Source organism: Geospiza fortis, unplaced genomic scaffold (genome assembly GCF_000277835.1).
Source record: "Geospiza fortis unplaced genomic scaffold, GeoFor_1.0 scaffold42, whole genome shotgun sequence".
NCBI lineage: Eukaryota > Metazoa > Chordata > Aves > Passeriformes > Thraupidae > Geospiza > Geospiza fortis.
In genome coordinates, this window is record NW_005054946.1 from 2,819 (window position 1) to 19,031 (window position 16,213).

Consider the following 16,213-nt stretch of genomic DNA (forward strand, 5'->3'; position numbering starts at 1 on the left):
CGTAGCCAGGGCGGGGGAGTTAGAAAGGTACGCGTCCCCTTTAAACACCTCCCCCTACTCCTTCCCACGTGGTGCAGGGCTGGGGCGGGGATTCTGCGATGAATCTCTTCTCTTTCTGTCGTGGTGTAGAGGAGTCGTATGGGAAGTGAGACGTGAGTATTTATGTTCTTTTCCGTGTTTTGTTAGAGCTGTTGCCGTTTTCTCTTTCCTCCACCCCCAACTGTTGGGCGCTCGGCATCTCCTAGCCTGGTGTGGGAGAAGTACGCTGGGTAACCGTGTGGTGAGGCTTTCCCTTTTCCTCGAGTGCCCACTATGCTCTGTGGGAGGAATGCCCTGTTGTGGAGCGGGTTTGGAGCGGGAGTAGTAGCCACTGCCATGTTGGGGGGGCAAAGAAGATTTGAGTGAGGGAGAAAATGGTGGTCACATCACAGTGAGGACATAATTCATATTAAGCCACACCCTGGTTTCCCTTGGGGGGCAACACAAGCCGTAGAAAAGAGGAAGAGGAGAGGAAAATGGCGGCAGGCATCGGCTTATCTGGTGTTCCTAGTTCGTACTCGCTGGTCTTTCTCATGTTACTTTCCCTTGTCTTCACTTGTCCCGTCTCATTCCACCCTTCTTCTCCTCGGTGCTTCGGTGTCCTCACGCTCTGCTTGCTAGTTTCTCAAGAGGGGACACCCACCCCACCCTATTTATTTTTCCTTTAGTTTCCGCCTCCATCTTCCTCCATATTGTTACTCTCCCTTCCTGATGCGGACTCTGGAGTTGTCCTCTGCAGGTGTCCCGCCCTCCGCGTATCAGACTTTTCTTGTTCGGCTTCCCTATTTCATGTCATTGCTGCGCTTATTTTTGCATTGCCCCGTTCCAGCTCTTCTCTGCCTGCCTCCGTCCTGTAGTGTGGTGTCCTTCCAAACCAGGACATGTGGTTTATGTGTGCTTCCCATACCCTGTTTTATTTTCAGTGCTACAGCTTCTATCGTTGTGTTCCAAATTATTCTGACAATTTACTCTAGAACCACATTTGATCCGTTAATATTATTCAGACTGTTTTTTCCTTTGCACATAGTTTATTTCATTGCCAGTTTAAAAACTGCTATTTCTTTTTCTTTCCCGAGGTATGCTTCTTTAAAACTTTATTAGCCTTTCCAAGCTAGTTTATTTTGTATAGTTTCTCCCTGTGATGCTTCTTTTTATTCTGAAGTAACAAACCAGCTATTTATTTGTTAGAGATTTTAGTAGCAGGCAAGACGTTGTTCAACTGCTGTATCTAATCATGTTTGCATACTAGAGAGATGTAGAAGTACACCCGGCAGCATGCATTCAAGGAAAGTTGAGTGTCCACTTGTCCAGTAAATGAATATATTCTAGTGACTGATGTTGTAAAGTTGCAATGGAAATATTAATTGCAGTACTGTACTTCTCTGTAACTGAGATATTTTCAGAATTTTGTATTACTGATGGGAAATTAAGCTTAATCTGTGACAACTATGCAGCTGTTACTCCCAATTTCAACTAGGCAAAATGCTAATGTAAGAATATATGTAGTGTTGGGGGCTTAATTGTTTATGTTTATATTTATGAATATTATGTTGAGAATTCATCTGGACACCAGTTTTGTATTGCTTTTTTTCATTATAGTATCTACCATACTTGGGAGAACATGAAACAGATGAAAAATTGTCCTTTTGTAAGCAGTTCAGAACTAAAATACTGCATATAAGGCAGTCACAGCAAAAAGGGGAAGAGCTATAAGAGGGAAGGGTGCTTGTGATTACATCTACAATGTGTATTAAAGGTTATATGAAAAGGCAGGAAAGTCTTCAGGAGGGTTTTGAATAAGGTGAGCCTTTACAAACAGGTTTGGAGATGGTTTTCTAGCCATAATGGGATGTATTCCTTGTATAGTGTTCTCATGTTATCTTTCTCTTCCTAGAATGCCTAAGTCAAAGGAACTTGTGTCTTCAAGCTCATCTGCCAGTGATTCAGATAGTGAAGTTGACAAAAAGGTGAATATTATATGCAGTTTCTAAATACTGTATTAACTGTTATATTTCAGGCAGGGGTTAAGGAATTAGTTGAGTGTTATGTCACAAAATGCATGTCATTCCATGAGATTTATCTGACACTTAAACCCCAAACACCCCCTCCCAACCCCAAACCAAACCCCAACAAAACCCACCTCCCAAGATTATGGTTTGGGTGGATGCTTTTTGCTTTGTAGTACACTTTATTCTTAAGGTACATTTTGCTTCATGTTTTTCTGTATGGTATATTTAGCCACAAGCTTCCTGGAGTTCTTTGCTGTTTTGTGGCAAGTGATAGACGGCTTCTGTATAAGCTACCTCTGGTGGCAAGAATTTGAACTAATTTTAAAGACACCGCCCCACCTTCATTTTGATATCTGGATTACTTGCAAGTCCAAAATCAAAACCTTCACTTGCCTTGTTATCCACGTGCCACTTGCTTATCTCGCTCACATTCTTTTTTATGTTTCAGAGTCTTATGTTTACTGTAATACTATCTACTAGTTTCTCACTTAAAAGTAGAGCCAACCAGAATGTTTCTGAGTTGATAATTTCAACATTACCAGTTTTAAATGCATAAATGTAATGTTTTTATTTATTTTAATAATTATTTAATTTATAAATTTGTGTAGATGTGTCAGTCATTGCAAACAAATTTAATACAACAGTCAATTTATCTTTTTAAGAAATGCTAGGTGGTAATGCAGACATTGGGTCTTTTAGTGCGCTTTGCAAAGAGACAGTCTGATTTACTGAATTGGTTCAAATATGAAAATGTGACTTGCTTGCACATAGCAAATTAGGTATTTTGTGAAATCTTAATATAAGAGAAAATGATCAGGTGATTTTTTTTTTTTCTTCTGGAAATGTATTCCTAATAAGACACAGTGTAACAATCAACTTCAGTGGGCAGTAAGGTGGTTGGTTTTGTTTTTGTTTTTTTTTCTATGACAACTTCTGGTATTTTTTTGAGCTGTTTGTCTTTAAAAGAGATTATTTACAATATGATTCTAGCAGGTGAGAATAATTTTTGGTATCTCTGCATTATTCTTCCTTTACAGTGGGTATGATTACTGTATAACCATTAGTGGAAATGTATCATGCTCTGTAGCATCAGCTAACAAAGTAATCTGATTTGCAGGTGATATAGCCTTAATGTTTTAAAAACATGTTTAATTTATCATGCTATGAACAGAGATTTGACTTCAATTTAAAAAGTTCTATTGGATTTGATTTTTCTAATCCTTTTTTTTATTATCTTATCTACTTTTTTTTTTTTACCAGAGTTGTTAGCTGTTCCCCATTTTTCATTGTACTTTCTGGAAAATGAAACTTCTATCAGACTTTAAAATTTTAATTAACACTGACAGTATTACTGCACAAAGAAAGTAGGCTTTTTGAAATGTATTTTCACAGAATCACTCAGTTGGAAGAGACCTTCAAGATTATAGAGTCTAACCCATGCCCTAACACCTCAACTAAACCATGGCACCGAGTGCCACATCTAGTCTTTTTTTAAACGCATCCAGGGATGGTGACTCCACCACCTCCCCGGGCAGACCATTCCAGTACTTATCACCCTTTCCGTAAAAATCTTTCTCCTAATATCCAACCTTTATTTCCCTTGGCACAGCTTAAGACTGAGTTTTGAATTTTGATCTAATTAAATTTCTCTTTAAAGCCAAATTATTATGGTAAGCTTCACTGAGAACAAAAATAGGCTAATTTTTTTTTGGTTCCAGTCTAAATGTACAGTATTGTATTCCTGCCTTCACAGGAGGAAGGTGTTAATACATATTGCATAATAGTTTGTGACCTCTAACATAAATTTTTTTATAACTTATAAAATGAGTTGTGATTTATGAGGTTTTTTTTATTCTTGCTCCAAGGCAAAGCGGAAAAAGCAAGTAGCTCCAGAAAAGCCTGTTAAGAAACAAAAGACTGGTGAAAGTTCAAAAGGTGCAGCTTCTTCTAAGCAAAGCAGTAACAGAGATGAGAATATGTTTCAGGTAAAATTGATGACTCTCTTAGAGTCTGGTTAAGGTAACCATTTACATAATAATCTGTATAAATTTTATGAGGCTATGTGAATATCATGATAGCATTGTGCTTGGTCTCCTGAAATCTTGGCTGAAGGGGATTACGATGCTAGCATGCAAGATGAGATGCTGAGAAAAAGCACTGATAGGTTTCAATAGAGTAAAAGAATCAGAGTTGTGGTAATTGATTCTAACCCTCATGTCTTTGCATGTGGTAATTCTCTGTATAGTCATTTTGTCTGTAAATATTAGATCAGGACAGTCTTGGAAACCCAAAATATGGACTCAATTCTTATTTAGCTAGGTCAAGGGAATTTGGCTGCTGTCTTCTAAGACAGTATCTTGGAATAAGTTTTTCTCATTCTTTTATGATGCAGGTTTTTCTCACTGAAAATCCAAAAATATTGCAATTTTTGACATTGTCAAAATAGGATGAATGTACATTTTTTCAGTAGCCACAAACATTTGTGAGTTCAGGGTATTGCATGTCCCAGGGTTAGCTGAAGAAGCAATGTATCCTGAAAACTGTACAAGAATATGCATAGCTCAGAATTCCTTTTTTTAGGGGTGTGGATCAAGACTTATTAAATGTCTGACTAGCTGGTTTGAAAAGGGGGGCAAGGGATGAGAAAGGGACTTGAATTCTTAGACTTTGATTCTTAAGTTTGTGAAAAGTTATGTGAGAGGTGCCTAATAAGATGGTTCCAACATTGAATAAGGTAAAATAAATGGTTTTGGGCTGTACCTGTGCAAAGTAATATATAGGGGGAAACTAGTGAAGACCTGTGTCAATTTTCACTTTCCTGTGTATATATAGTTGGAGGGAGAGTTTCAATTTAAGACCCTGGGCATAACTGCTTGGACTTGTCCATTGAAGGAAGAATATAATACTTTTAGTTCTGCTGGGGCATGCTTTGATCCATATAGGAAAAATGATAGTATCTTCTGCATCTAATGAGAGGAACTGCATTTAGAACTCAAACATGGCATAAAGCCTATATGTTTGGGATTTTTTTGTAATAGGTTCAGAAATTGCAGCCTTGGGGAAAAGTTAATTTTAATGCCCTCCCAATGAAAAAAAAAGAGAAAAAAACCCACAAAAACAAAGCAACATAACAAACCACCATAACCGAACCAACTAATGCAAAAAAACTTTCAAATAAAAGCAAAAGTATTTGTGTGCTCTGATTTCTTTCAACCTATTTTGACTCAAGGTAATAAGTTACTAAAAACAGACAGTAGAGGACATATATTACTCTAAGAGCAGGATTCTTCCAGTGTTGACTACAATACAGAAAAAAAATTCGCTATCACCCTGACTGAAACCATCAATGTTCCTAAGTTTCTGCCTGCTTTTAGTTACTCAACAACAAAAGTTCTTTTAGATTGTTTGTTGTGTTATGTGTGTTCTTTTGTCATGCAACATCAGCTTATGTGTGTTAACCAAGATGTACCTGTTTCAGTGTAGAAATAGCACTGTAGGTTTGAGAATGCTCCCCTTCTCTCCTTTCTACCCAAGAGAGCATGCTAGAAGATCTAGTTGCATGTTAATTTTGGAGGTATTATTTTGTTTTTTCTAGGAATATTAACAATACTAGAATCTCTCCTTTCTGCTTCCCCATGGTAATAAAAATGATCTGTGTGCAAGTGATTTTGCAGCATAACTTAGAAGTATGTCTTCAGTTGATGGAAATGAGGCTGTAAAGCATTCATATGATAGAAATTCTGTGACATCCATATTGTGTGTGGGAATGATAGCAACTGACATGAAACTTAGTGGTTTGCTGTTCTACACCTTTGGGCTGTGTTCTTAAAGTATACAGCTTCCTTTAATATTGAACTCATTGTGACTGCTGTATTTAGAAGATTGAGCATTTTCATAAAGATCTACACTTGATTATTTTTGTTTGAAACTAATGTTGGTATAATGGTATTCTTGAAACTAATTATGAAGAATAAAATAATTGTAAGAAGAAGGGAATTAAGTATAAGAGACCAAGTATGTTTTATTTATTTACATAATGGTCTTTTAAGTTTTATAGGCAGCCTAGTATACTCTGGAATTTATTAAAGGATTTGAGTACAGTTGGGTTGTGGAAGTTTACCTTACTCCCATTTGTGATGTATTACTAGAGGCCCTAAGGACAAGCATTATTCATGTTACATTAGATTCCTGTCTGTGGCTTCAAGCCAATGTGAGTTGTTCATCATGTACCTTGGTTAGTTTGACAAATCCTATCATCTGCCTATGTGATGGTGTTCACAGGGGTTTTCAGGTGAGGGAAGAGACGAGAGTGTTGACTCCATGTTCAGAAGGCTTGATTTATTATTTTATGATATACATTACATTTAAACTATACTAAAAAGAATAGAAGGAAAAGTTTCATCTCAGAAGGCTAGCTAAGCTAAGAATAGAAAAGACAAGAATGATAACAAAGGCAGCTGCCTCAGACACTCTGTCCGAGTCAGCTCTGCTGTGATTGGCCATTAATTACAAACAAGCAGATGAGACCAATCACAGATGGACCTGTTGCATTCCACAGCAGCAGATAACCATTGTTTACATTTTGTTCCTGAAGCCTCTCAGCTTCTCAGGAAGAAAAAATCCTAAGAAAGGATTTTTAATGAAAATATGTCTGCGACATACCTATGCCTGATTTGGATTAGGTTTGTTAATGCTCATGGGTTAAAGTATTAATATTAATTATCCAGAGTGGAACCACATTAAGTGATTGGGCATTTCACAGAAATTGTTACATGAAAAGGAGTTTGCCTGTTGCATATGGGCCTCACTCCCCCCTCCCCCCCCTTTATTTAAGTTTGGGGCAAATTTGCTTTTTTCACTCGTGAGAAATAAGTTCTTCAGTTTCCTGGTGTAATGTCTTTACCTATCATAGGCTCCTGAAAGTAGATAAGTAAGTAGGTAATATATGCTTGTGATGCTCTGGAATGTGATTGGTTGTGTGTCATTGTTTAGCAATAGTATTCTCCAATTTAGTCCTTGCACTAAAAAAACCCCACCCATGTGACACTCCCTCTTCCCCTCCTGTCCAAGTGGAGGTACAAAAGACAAAGATCATGGGTTGACATAAGAACAATTTACTGGAAACAGCAATGAGATAAGAAAATGAACAGTAACAACAATTATGTTAATAACAAAAGTGTACAAAAGAAATTATTTACATGGAAAACCCCCAGCAAGAAACAATACCAGACAGCTCTCCTGCCATGTTTTCTTGACCGGAAGAAACCCCCTCTCCTGGGAAGCGACAATCCCGTTCCCCTGCTTCTAGCAATGATGAGAAGTGATATGGAATAACCTCCCTGTCTTAGCCATGCCACCTCATGGCTACTTCAAAAATTAACTCTATCCTGACTGGAACCAGGACATTGTGACATGCATCAGTGACCACATAAGTTTCAGAATTAATTTGTTAAACCAATTTGCTGTATTACAGATCTCTGCTGTTTGCAGGACTCTCTATTCTAGAAGTTTATATTAGCTTATTGTGGTTCTTCTAATGCTATACATATGGTAAGGGAAAACAAATTTTTTTTGCTGTTTTTTCTCCAACAATATATATACAGTTTAATCAAGGGACAGAGGAAGAAAAATGGTGAAGAAGATGGTTGCTGAAACTCATACAGGAAGTCAATTGCATAGCTGTGAAACAAACCTAGACACAGTTCAGTGCATTTTACTGTCAGAAATGGAAACCTGGAAATAATGCTTTTAATATTTTGTGTTTAATTTAATAGAATAATATGTCAAAGGAGCTGTAATATTTAATAGAAAGCTGACATGTTTTAACCCCAACCAGCAACCAAGCACCGCACGGCCAAACAAGGAATTAATTCACTGTTTCCCATGGGCAGGCAGGTGTTCAGCTATCTCCAGGGGAGCAAGGCCCCCGTCATGTGCAACAGTGACTTGGGAAGACAAACTACATCACTCCAAACATCCCCCTTTTCCTCCTCCTTCCTCCCATTTTATATACTGAGCATGATGTCATATGGTCTGGAATATCCCTTTGATCAGTTGGGGTAACCTGTCCTGGCTGTGTCATCTCGCAACCTCCCATGCACCCCCAGCCTCCTTGCCATTGTGACCGTATGAGTACCAGAAAAGGCCTTGGCTCTGTGCAAGCCAAACTTTCTGGGAAGAAAATGAATAAGCCAGCCAAAACCAGCACAAAAGCATATGATTTTGTTTATGAAGGTTGAACTGCAGCAACTACCCTGCTAATAATTAATGCAGCCCTTGGAATATTCATGTGTTACAGAGATACAAAGGTGTCTTAGAGGAGTGAAATTATTTTAAGTCTATCAACTGCTGCGTGGAAAAAGAATTTATCAGAAATGGCTCAATGCCAGAATTGCAGGTAACTGAATGTCAGGAAACATTACTTTGCTTAGCCAAAATCTAGGTTTTAATTTTTTAAACAGTACTTTGAAAGCCTATATAAAGCTTTTCAGCAGTGGCAACAATTTTGTATTGAGTTTACCTAAACGTTTGAAATTTCATGTGAGCATTCAGCTGAAATCTAGACAGTGGTGTAAAATCTAACAATTTTAACATTTTCATATGGAACTGTTTACATTTAAGGTAGACTTACTGACTAAATAAATGTTGTGTACTTTGTATTTTTTCCCTTCACTGCAGCAGTGCTTGCCTAACAGTCAAGCGTCCCGGCTAGCAGCCAGCACTGCCAGCAGCCTGGCGGGACACTGTCCCATTCGCGGGAGCCTCAGCTCAAGGGACAGCGCCTAAGGAGATCCCCCACGTTATAGTGGCAAGACGTCTCCTTGGGACAGGACTAGAGTCCGCTGCAGCCAACAAGGAAAAGCGACCCTCAATCTGTGACAAAGTCCTGGTTTATTGTAGTCCAAGGGGGTGCAACAGAAAAAGGGTGTCGAGGGGCGGGTGCAGGTGGGTTTTCAGGGGTAGGGGAGGCACCCGTCCTCGGACAAATCAAATGTAAGCTACAGATAACAGACATAACAGGTAAACCAATAGTAACGATGCAAAGGAGGGGTCCCAGCCTCTGAGCCACTAATCCTGTGCCCTGGGTAGAAGTTTCTAGCGTTAAAGGCAGGAAACTGAGAGTGGGTGGCAGGGCACCGGGGAGAGAGAACCAATTAAGTACCATGGAAACCGGGGAGGGGTGCAAGGGGAACCAATTAATTACTATAGTAACCGATTAAATGACAAGTACCGAATACAGAAAAGAGCGGGAAGGAGAACCGGGACAGAACCATTAACAGAACATGAAAAGGGGGAATTGGAACAAACCATTGAACACTGAACACACTAAAACATCTCCCCCTTTTTTGTTTAAAAAGAAAAGAAAATAAACAACGGACAGTCTAAAGAGAAGTCTCATGAGTTCGAGTCAGTGTCTTGAGCACTTAAGTCTTCTTCTGCGACTCGCGTTTCTTCGTAAAGATCTTCTTCCAGGTTAGCTACCTGCTTCACACTTGGCGGGTTTGACAACTTAGCTAGCAGTCTTTTGATCAAACCCCAAACAATAGAAACAGCAACAGAAACAATAAACAAAATTAGGAGAACTGACAAAACAGTTTTTAAAATGAACCCGACTCACCCAGAAAGGCCCCATCCGGAAAAGATGTCCCCCAGCCAGTCTGATGTCTCTTGTTTGATGTCGTGGACCAAGTCTTGCATTTTTCTGATGGAGGTCTTCACGTCCTCGTCCTTGGATGACAAATTAAAACAACAGAGGCCCTCAAACTCCTTACAGGTATGGTGATGAAGCAGCAGGAGGTAATCAATCGCTGCCCTGTTTTGGAGCGTCGCCTTCCTTGTTATTTCCTCGTCTGATAGGAGGTCCGCTACAGCTGCTGATGTAAGATTTGCTTGTTTCACTACCCAACACTCCAGGTGGGCCAATTCACTCAGAGATTTGGCTATGGACACCCATGGCAAAAACAGGGTGACCACAACTTTTTTTGGCTTCGACCAATTGATAATTTCGGAGTCACAGTTTGGATCGAGATCTTTAAGATCTCTTTTAGATCGGGCCGAATTTAATGTGACATTTCTTAGTTTCCAATTGTTAATTTGGGTTTTGTTGGGGGAAAACAGCAACAACCACCCGAGAGTACAGGGTCCTCCGATGAGGCGAGAGGGGATGCCTGCCCGTGCTCGGTCTCCGCAAATAAAAAACACACCATGGAGAAGGGCTCGGGGTGGACCCTCACCAGTAGCAGTGGCACCAATCTTTGCGATGGTCTTGCACCACTGACCAGCAGTGTATTCTGCTTTAAACTGCTGCACTATGGTGAAACGTTTATCGGAGGGGTCCGGGGTCTTGGGTGGATTGAACTGAAAACAAAGAGAGGCATTGGCGGAGCCGAGCAATTCGAATTCTGTGGGTTCGGACTCCAGAGGTACCAGACCCCTGATTCCGTTCTTCCAGGCGGAAATATAATTCGGGACAGGGGTAGACTTTACAAAAACGAGAGGGGGGACAAAGAGATCAGGGAACTCATAAGGAGGGAGAGGGATCCCCACAAGGCATGATGACATAGGGTCCTCTGCAGAAGCTGCATTTAAACAAATATGATCTTGGCCGAGGCTCTGCGCAAGGACTCGCCAGACATTGACTCGGGGCTGGGGGACGATTCACGGGTCCGCAGGTGGAGGGCTGGACCAGAGGATGGCTATGATGGCAATGGCAATCAAACGGACAGGGGCCATGGGTCCGGGTCAGCTGAAATGATAATGAAACAAGATTAAGCAAACTGGAAATAAAGTTTCGGTTCTGCCCAGGGAAACTTCACAGGGGGTCTAGGTCCAAATCAAATGGTTTCCGCTGCCGTCTCCAGCACACCTCTTGAACCTGTGCTACCGTTTGTATTTTGTGTTCTTTCTTCAGGAGGAAGGGCCTAACCCATTTTGATGGGATCCAGCGGAGTCCTGAGGGAGTGGACATGCAAGCGTATCCCCTTCCCCAGGTCACCGGGTCAAATGGCCCTTCCAACTTCCAAGTCTCTGGATTCTTAATGAGGACCAGAGGCTTGGCTTTCAGGCGCAGCTCTTCGTGATACCCGAAGTGCCTTATAATAGGAGGATTTAGATTTTCAAAAGAACAATTTAAAAAGTTCATTGTAAACAATGCTCTGGATAACCGGGACTGAGGGGACTCCACCTTCACTGCTGTTTTCTGATGTTCTAAAATTTTTTTTAAGCTCTGGTGGGTCTTCTCGACCACAGCTTGGCCTGTTGGGGAATAGGGGATGCCAGTTTTGTGCTCTGTTCCCCATTGTTGCAGTATGCTCCGCAGCTCCCTGGACTTATACGCCGGGCCATTATCAGTTTTGAGCACCTTGGGGATGCCCAGCACAGAGAAAGCCTGGACAAGATGTTTTTGAACATCTGCAGCTTTCTCTCCTGTGTGGACAGAGGCATAAACTGCGCCAGAGAAAGTATCAACTGAAATGTGAACATAACTCAGACGGCCAAAAGATGGGATATGCATGACATCCATTTGCCACACCTCACAGCTTGAAAGGCCACGGGGATTTGCACCAGCGGGAAGAGATGGGAGCTGGTTCTGCTGGCACTGAGGGCATGTGGCCATGATCGCTTTGGCCTGTTCGCGCGTAAGATGGAACTGGCGAACAAGACCAGGGGCGTTCTGATGGAACAGCTGATGGCTGATCTTCACCTGCCGGAACACATCTGGGAGCGGGGCCATTCGGACTGGGGCCGCAAGAGCATCAGCTCTGCGGTTCCCTTCCGCAATGAATCCTGGCAGGTCTATGTGTGACCTCACGTGCATCACGAAAAAGGGTTGCTCGGTGGGAGACTAGGGTGACCAATCTTGAGAGCAAATTAAATAGAGAAATATTGGAAACCTCCTGCAGAACTGCATTCTCTGCTCTGGATACTACACCAGCACATAGGCCGAATCGGTTACCAAGTTAAACGGTTCATCGGCGAATGTCTCAAAAGCTCTAACGACAGCGTCCAACTCAGCTACCTGAGGGGAACCCTCAACCTTAACAACATCTGTCTCCCACCGCTGAGTCTGAGGATCCTTCCAAGTCATTGCTGACTTGTGGAATGCTCCGGACACGTCAGTGAAAACTGTCAGAGCTTTTAGAGGAGCTCGACTCTGAACCCTTTTTAGAGATAATTTGAATTGTACGTTTTGGTTGAATAACTCATGGGCCGGACAGCCAACGGCAATCCGCCCTGTGTAGCTATCCAGAGCAAATTGAAGCATCTCGTTCTCTGAAAGCAGTTCATTAAAAGTTTTCATCTTAAATTGGCCAGAGTTTGTTTCAATTGGAATGTGAATGCATGCAAAGTCACAGCCTGCCAGCTCCCTGATCCGCGATCTTGCTTTGCGGATCAGTTCCGCCATCAGCTCTTGTGGCCTTGTCATTCTCTTGAACCTATGATGGCTGAGGAACACCCACTCTGTGATTAAGAGGGGGTCACTTGAGCCTTGGTCCTTGCCCTTTTTACCTTTCGGTGTCTTCGGTGGTTTATTCCATTGAAAAATCATCCCGTGGAGGTGTGGCAGTTTCCCTAAGATGATAAATTTGAATGGCAAACCCAGAATGTAGCGATGGGCTTGCCTGGCCAAAATAAATTGTTGAATTTTCTCCAGTGCAGCTTCTGCCTCTGGGGTGAGTTCCCTAGGAGAACAGAGCTCCTTTCCCCCTTTCAATAAATTGAAAAGAGGGGCTAGGTCTTTGGTAGAGATGCCTAGCCAGGGTCTCATCCAATTCAAAGATCCACATAGTTGGTGGACATCTGCCAAGGTTTTGATATGTGGTTTTACGGCCAATTTTTGAGGCACAATGGTCCTCTTTGTAATCTCAAGGCCCAGGTACTTCCAGGGGGGCATCCTTTGAATCTTGTCGCTTTGGAGCTCAAACCCTGCAACAATCAACTCATTGGTTGTCAGTCCAAGCACGTGGGTAAGCATATCATCGCTGGGGTCACAAACTAAAATGTCATCTATATAATGATAAATGATAACATCTTCAAGGGCTGCTCGTATGGGGGACAGCAAGGAAGCCACATACCACTGGCAGATCATAGGGCTGTTCTTCATTCCCTGTGGAAGAACACGCCAATGGTAGCGTTTCCTTGGGGCTTCACGGTTGATGGTAGGAACCGTGAAGGCGAAACGTGAGGCATCATCTGGGTGCAGAGTAATTTGGAAGAAACAGTCTTTTATATCAATCACGGCCAAATTCCAATCTTGGGGGAGCATTGTCGGGGAGGGCATCCCTGGTTGAAGAGACCCCATATCTTCAATAATATTGTTAATTTGATGAAGGTCGTGCAGGAGCCGCCACTTGTCTTTGTTGGGCTTTTTGATTACGAACACTGGGGAATTCCATTCAGACATGGACTCCACCAGGTTGCCCTTGTGCAGCTGCTCCTCCACGAGTTCATTGAGCGCCTTCAATTTTTGTTTATTCAGAGGCCACTGCTCTACCCAGATCAGTTTATCAGATCGCCAATTCAATTTCCAGGTAGCGTGCCCCTCAGTGACCGCAGCCCTAAAAACCTGGGGAGCCAGGAGGTCAATTTTGGCTCCCCACTGGGCAAGGGTGTCTCTTCCCCAGAGAGGCTCGGCATAATCCAACACAAATGGGCGTACTTGAGCCAATTGCCCATCTGGCCCCATAATTTGCACGATGCTCTTGCGTTGCTTTGCCAATTGGGTCCCCCCTACACCTTGGATGCACAGCCCTAAATCCTGGGGAGCCGGGAGGTCAATTTTGGCTCCCCACTGGGCAAGGAGGTCTCTTCCCCACAGGGGTTCCGCATAGTCTAAAACGAAGGGGCGTACTGAAGCCAGTTGCCCATCTGGCCCCTCAATTTGTACAACGCTCTTACTTTGTCTCGCCAATTGAACGCCTCCTACACCTTGGACATGTCCAGCCACGTTTTGCAACTCTCACTGTGATGGCCATTCCCGAGAGGGAATGATCGTCACGTCTGCCTCTGTGTCCAATAGGCCTTTGATGGTGGTATGTTCCCTCCCCTTTGATAGATGACAGGTAGTCCGAGGCTTGTCCCTCCCCAGGACCTGGGCCCAGGCCACCGTGGGAATGGTGTTTTGTGAAGGTGTTGATGTTGGATCCGGGTCCCAGGCCCCAGATTTGACCCAATCAATTTCTGGTACTGGGGTGGCCTGAGCAATAACTTGGCCCTTGGGGAGGAAGAGGGGAGGGTGGACACAGTACAGACCCAATAAAAATCAATCAGGATCTGATGTTACGAGACTTGGAACAATATTTAACTCAAATGGTGTAAATTTTGTGTCCCCAACGACAATATACCTATGTTTGAATCTGTCCCAGTTACCTGAGCACTCCGGGCACACAGAAACGAGATGGAAATTCGTATCTCGCAGGTGTAATGGGCGAGTGAGCTGCAACCTGAAAGGTAAGACTGTGGAGAACGTGGTTAATATAGGTTCAGGTGGTAAACAATCTAAACAAGTCACATCTGGTGATAAAAAGTCAAAATCGGTAGCAACAGGTAGCTGTTTTGCTGGCGGCGGGCCTCCTCCCTTTTCCCCTTCCCTGCTTGATGTTATTCTTCCTGCCTGATTTTTGTCTGCACGCAAGGAGGGACTGCGCTTAGAGACTAGTTTTTTGATTGTTGTTCCCCTCCCTGCTGCCTCCCCTTTTTAAATTAATGAAATTCACGGCGCAGCGGGCACTCAGGCATCCAGTGCCCGGTCCTGCCGCAGAGATGGCATGGTGTCGCTCCTCTCCTCATGGTCCCAGGGGGGCCAGACTGGGGATGATGGTCTTTGGGTGACGAGACTGCGGCTGCATTGAGGGCTTCATCTGCTGTGTCCACAGCAGCGACCCGGCGAGGCGGTCGCTTGGCCCTTGGGTCGGGGTCCTCTGACGTTAAAGGGACCTTGAGGTCGCAGGCCTCGAGCATGTCTTGAAGTGTTGGCGGAGGATTGACAGGCAGGCTGAGAATCACAGCTTTGCAGGCTGCGGTGGGGGTGGGAGGGGCCATTTCTTTAAGGAGCTCTGCCCTGACCCCCTCGCTAAGGACTTGCTGCTCGATGGTCTTGCATAACCTCTTGATGAACACAACAAACGGTTTGTCGATGCCCTGAAAGATCTTAGAATATTTAATGGAGGGTGCGGCTGTCCGCAGCCCTAGGAATGCTGCCTCAGCCGCTCTAGCTGATTGTCTCAGCACCTCGTATGGTATGTCTCTTGCCTGGGCATGCCCATCCACCCAATGTCCTTGTCCCAACATATGATGTTTTGAAATCGTTTCCCCCTCTGCATCACTTGCTAACATGGGATCTGCCCAAATGGAAGGGAGAACATCCACCACTCTTTTTTCCCGTGCCCTCTCCCACATGGTGAACTCAGTCGGGTTAAGAAGGCACGAGAAAATTGAGCACAGATCTGCAGGGGTGACTACCATCTCTGCTATGGTGGCTTTCAGGAGCCCCCGGAAGTACTCGCTCTTCTGGGAGTACTCCTTCTGGGCCTTGCAGAGCTCTTTGATGGCATGGTGAGGGACAGGGGTCCATTGGGTGAGGGTTGCCCCATCAATGCTTGGGTGATAGCTGACCGGAGCTGCTGTAATGGTGGGAAATGGCTCTGACTTCCGGGTTCCACCCCTCCTCCCCCCGGGCCCCAGATCCTGGGAACCAGAACCCAGAGCGTGGGAACCAGAACCCGGACCGTGGGAACCGGAGGTGGAGGCGTGGGAACCGGAAGTGGAGGGGGCGTGGTTGGAGGACCCACTGGAGGACTGGGCGGGGATGTCAGTTGGTAAGGTCCCCGCCCCAGAGGAGGAGTCAGGGGGCGGTGCAGGGTAGGAGGGAGGAGCGCAGGGAGGTGCCGGCAGAAGAGGAGGGGCGGATGGAAAGAGGAGGTGCCTGGGGAAAAGAAAGGGTTGGACTTTGACCAAAAGGGGTTGTGGGAAGAAGATGGAACGTTTTCCCGCCAATTCCCTTCTGGCGCCACAAGGTCCCCTCCATCTTGGGCTCCACAGGAACCATTTTGTGGAGGGAGATTGAACTTAACACGAGACCTTCGAACAGGGGACTTACAAACTGGGAACGAGGAAGAAAGGGACGGAGAGGACTCCCTAGAAGTCTGGGCCCTTCGACTTTCAGG

At 43.8% G+C, this 16,213-nt stretch overlaps 1 protein-coding gene across 2 annotated transcripts; it reads left to right on the forward strand.

Moving 5' to 3' along the window:
- Positions 1-17: 17 nt before the first annotated feature.
- On the forward strand, positions 18-14,761 carry LOC115949181 (activated RNA polymerase II transcriptional coactivator p15-like). Of its 2 annotated transcripts, none has more exons than XM_031065631.1 (4): positions 18-152; positions 1,934-2,006; positions 3,914-4,033; positions 14,414-14,761. In XM_031065631.1, the coding sequence occupies exons 1-4, from the start codon at positions 139-141 to the stop codon at positions 14,663-14,665; spliced, it is 459 nt and encodes a 152-aa protein (XP_030921491.1). In that variant the 5' UTR covers positions 18-138; the 3' UTR covers positions 14,666-14,761. The 2 variants fall into 2 exon arrangements, with proteins under 2 accessions (XP_030921491.1, XP_030921492.1); XM_031065632.1 differs by lacking the exon at positions 14,414-14,761 and adding an exon at positions 7,940-8,530.
- Positions 14,762-16,213: the final 1,452 nt, after the last annotated feature.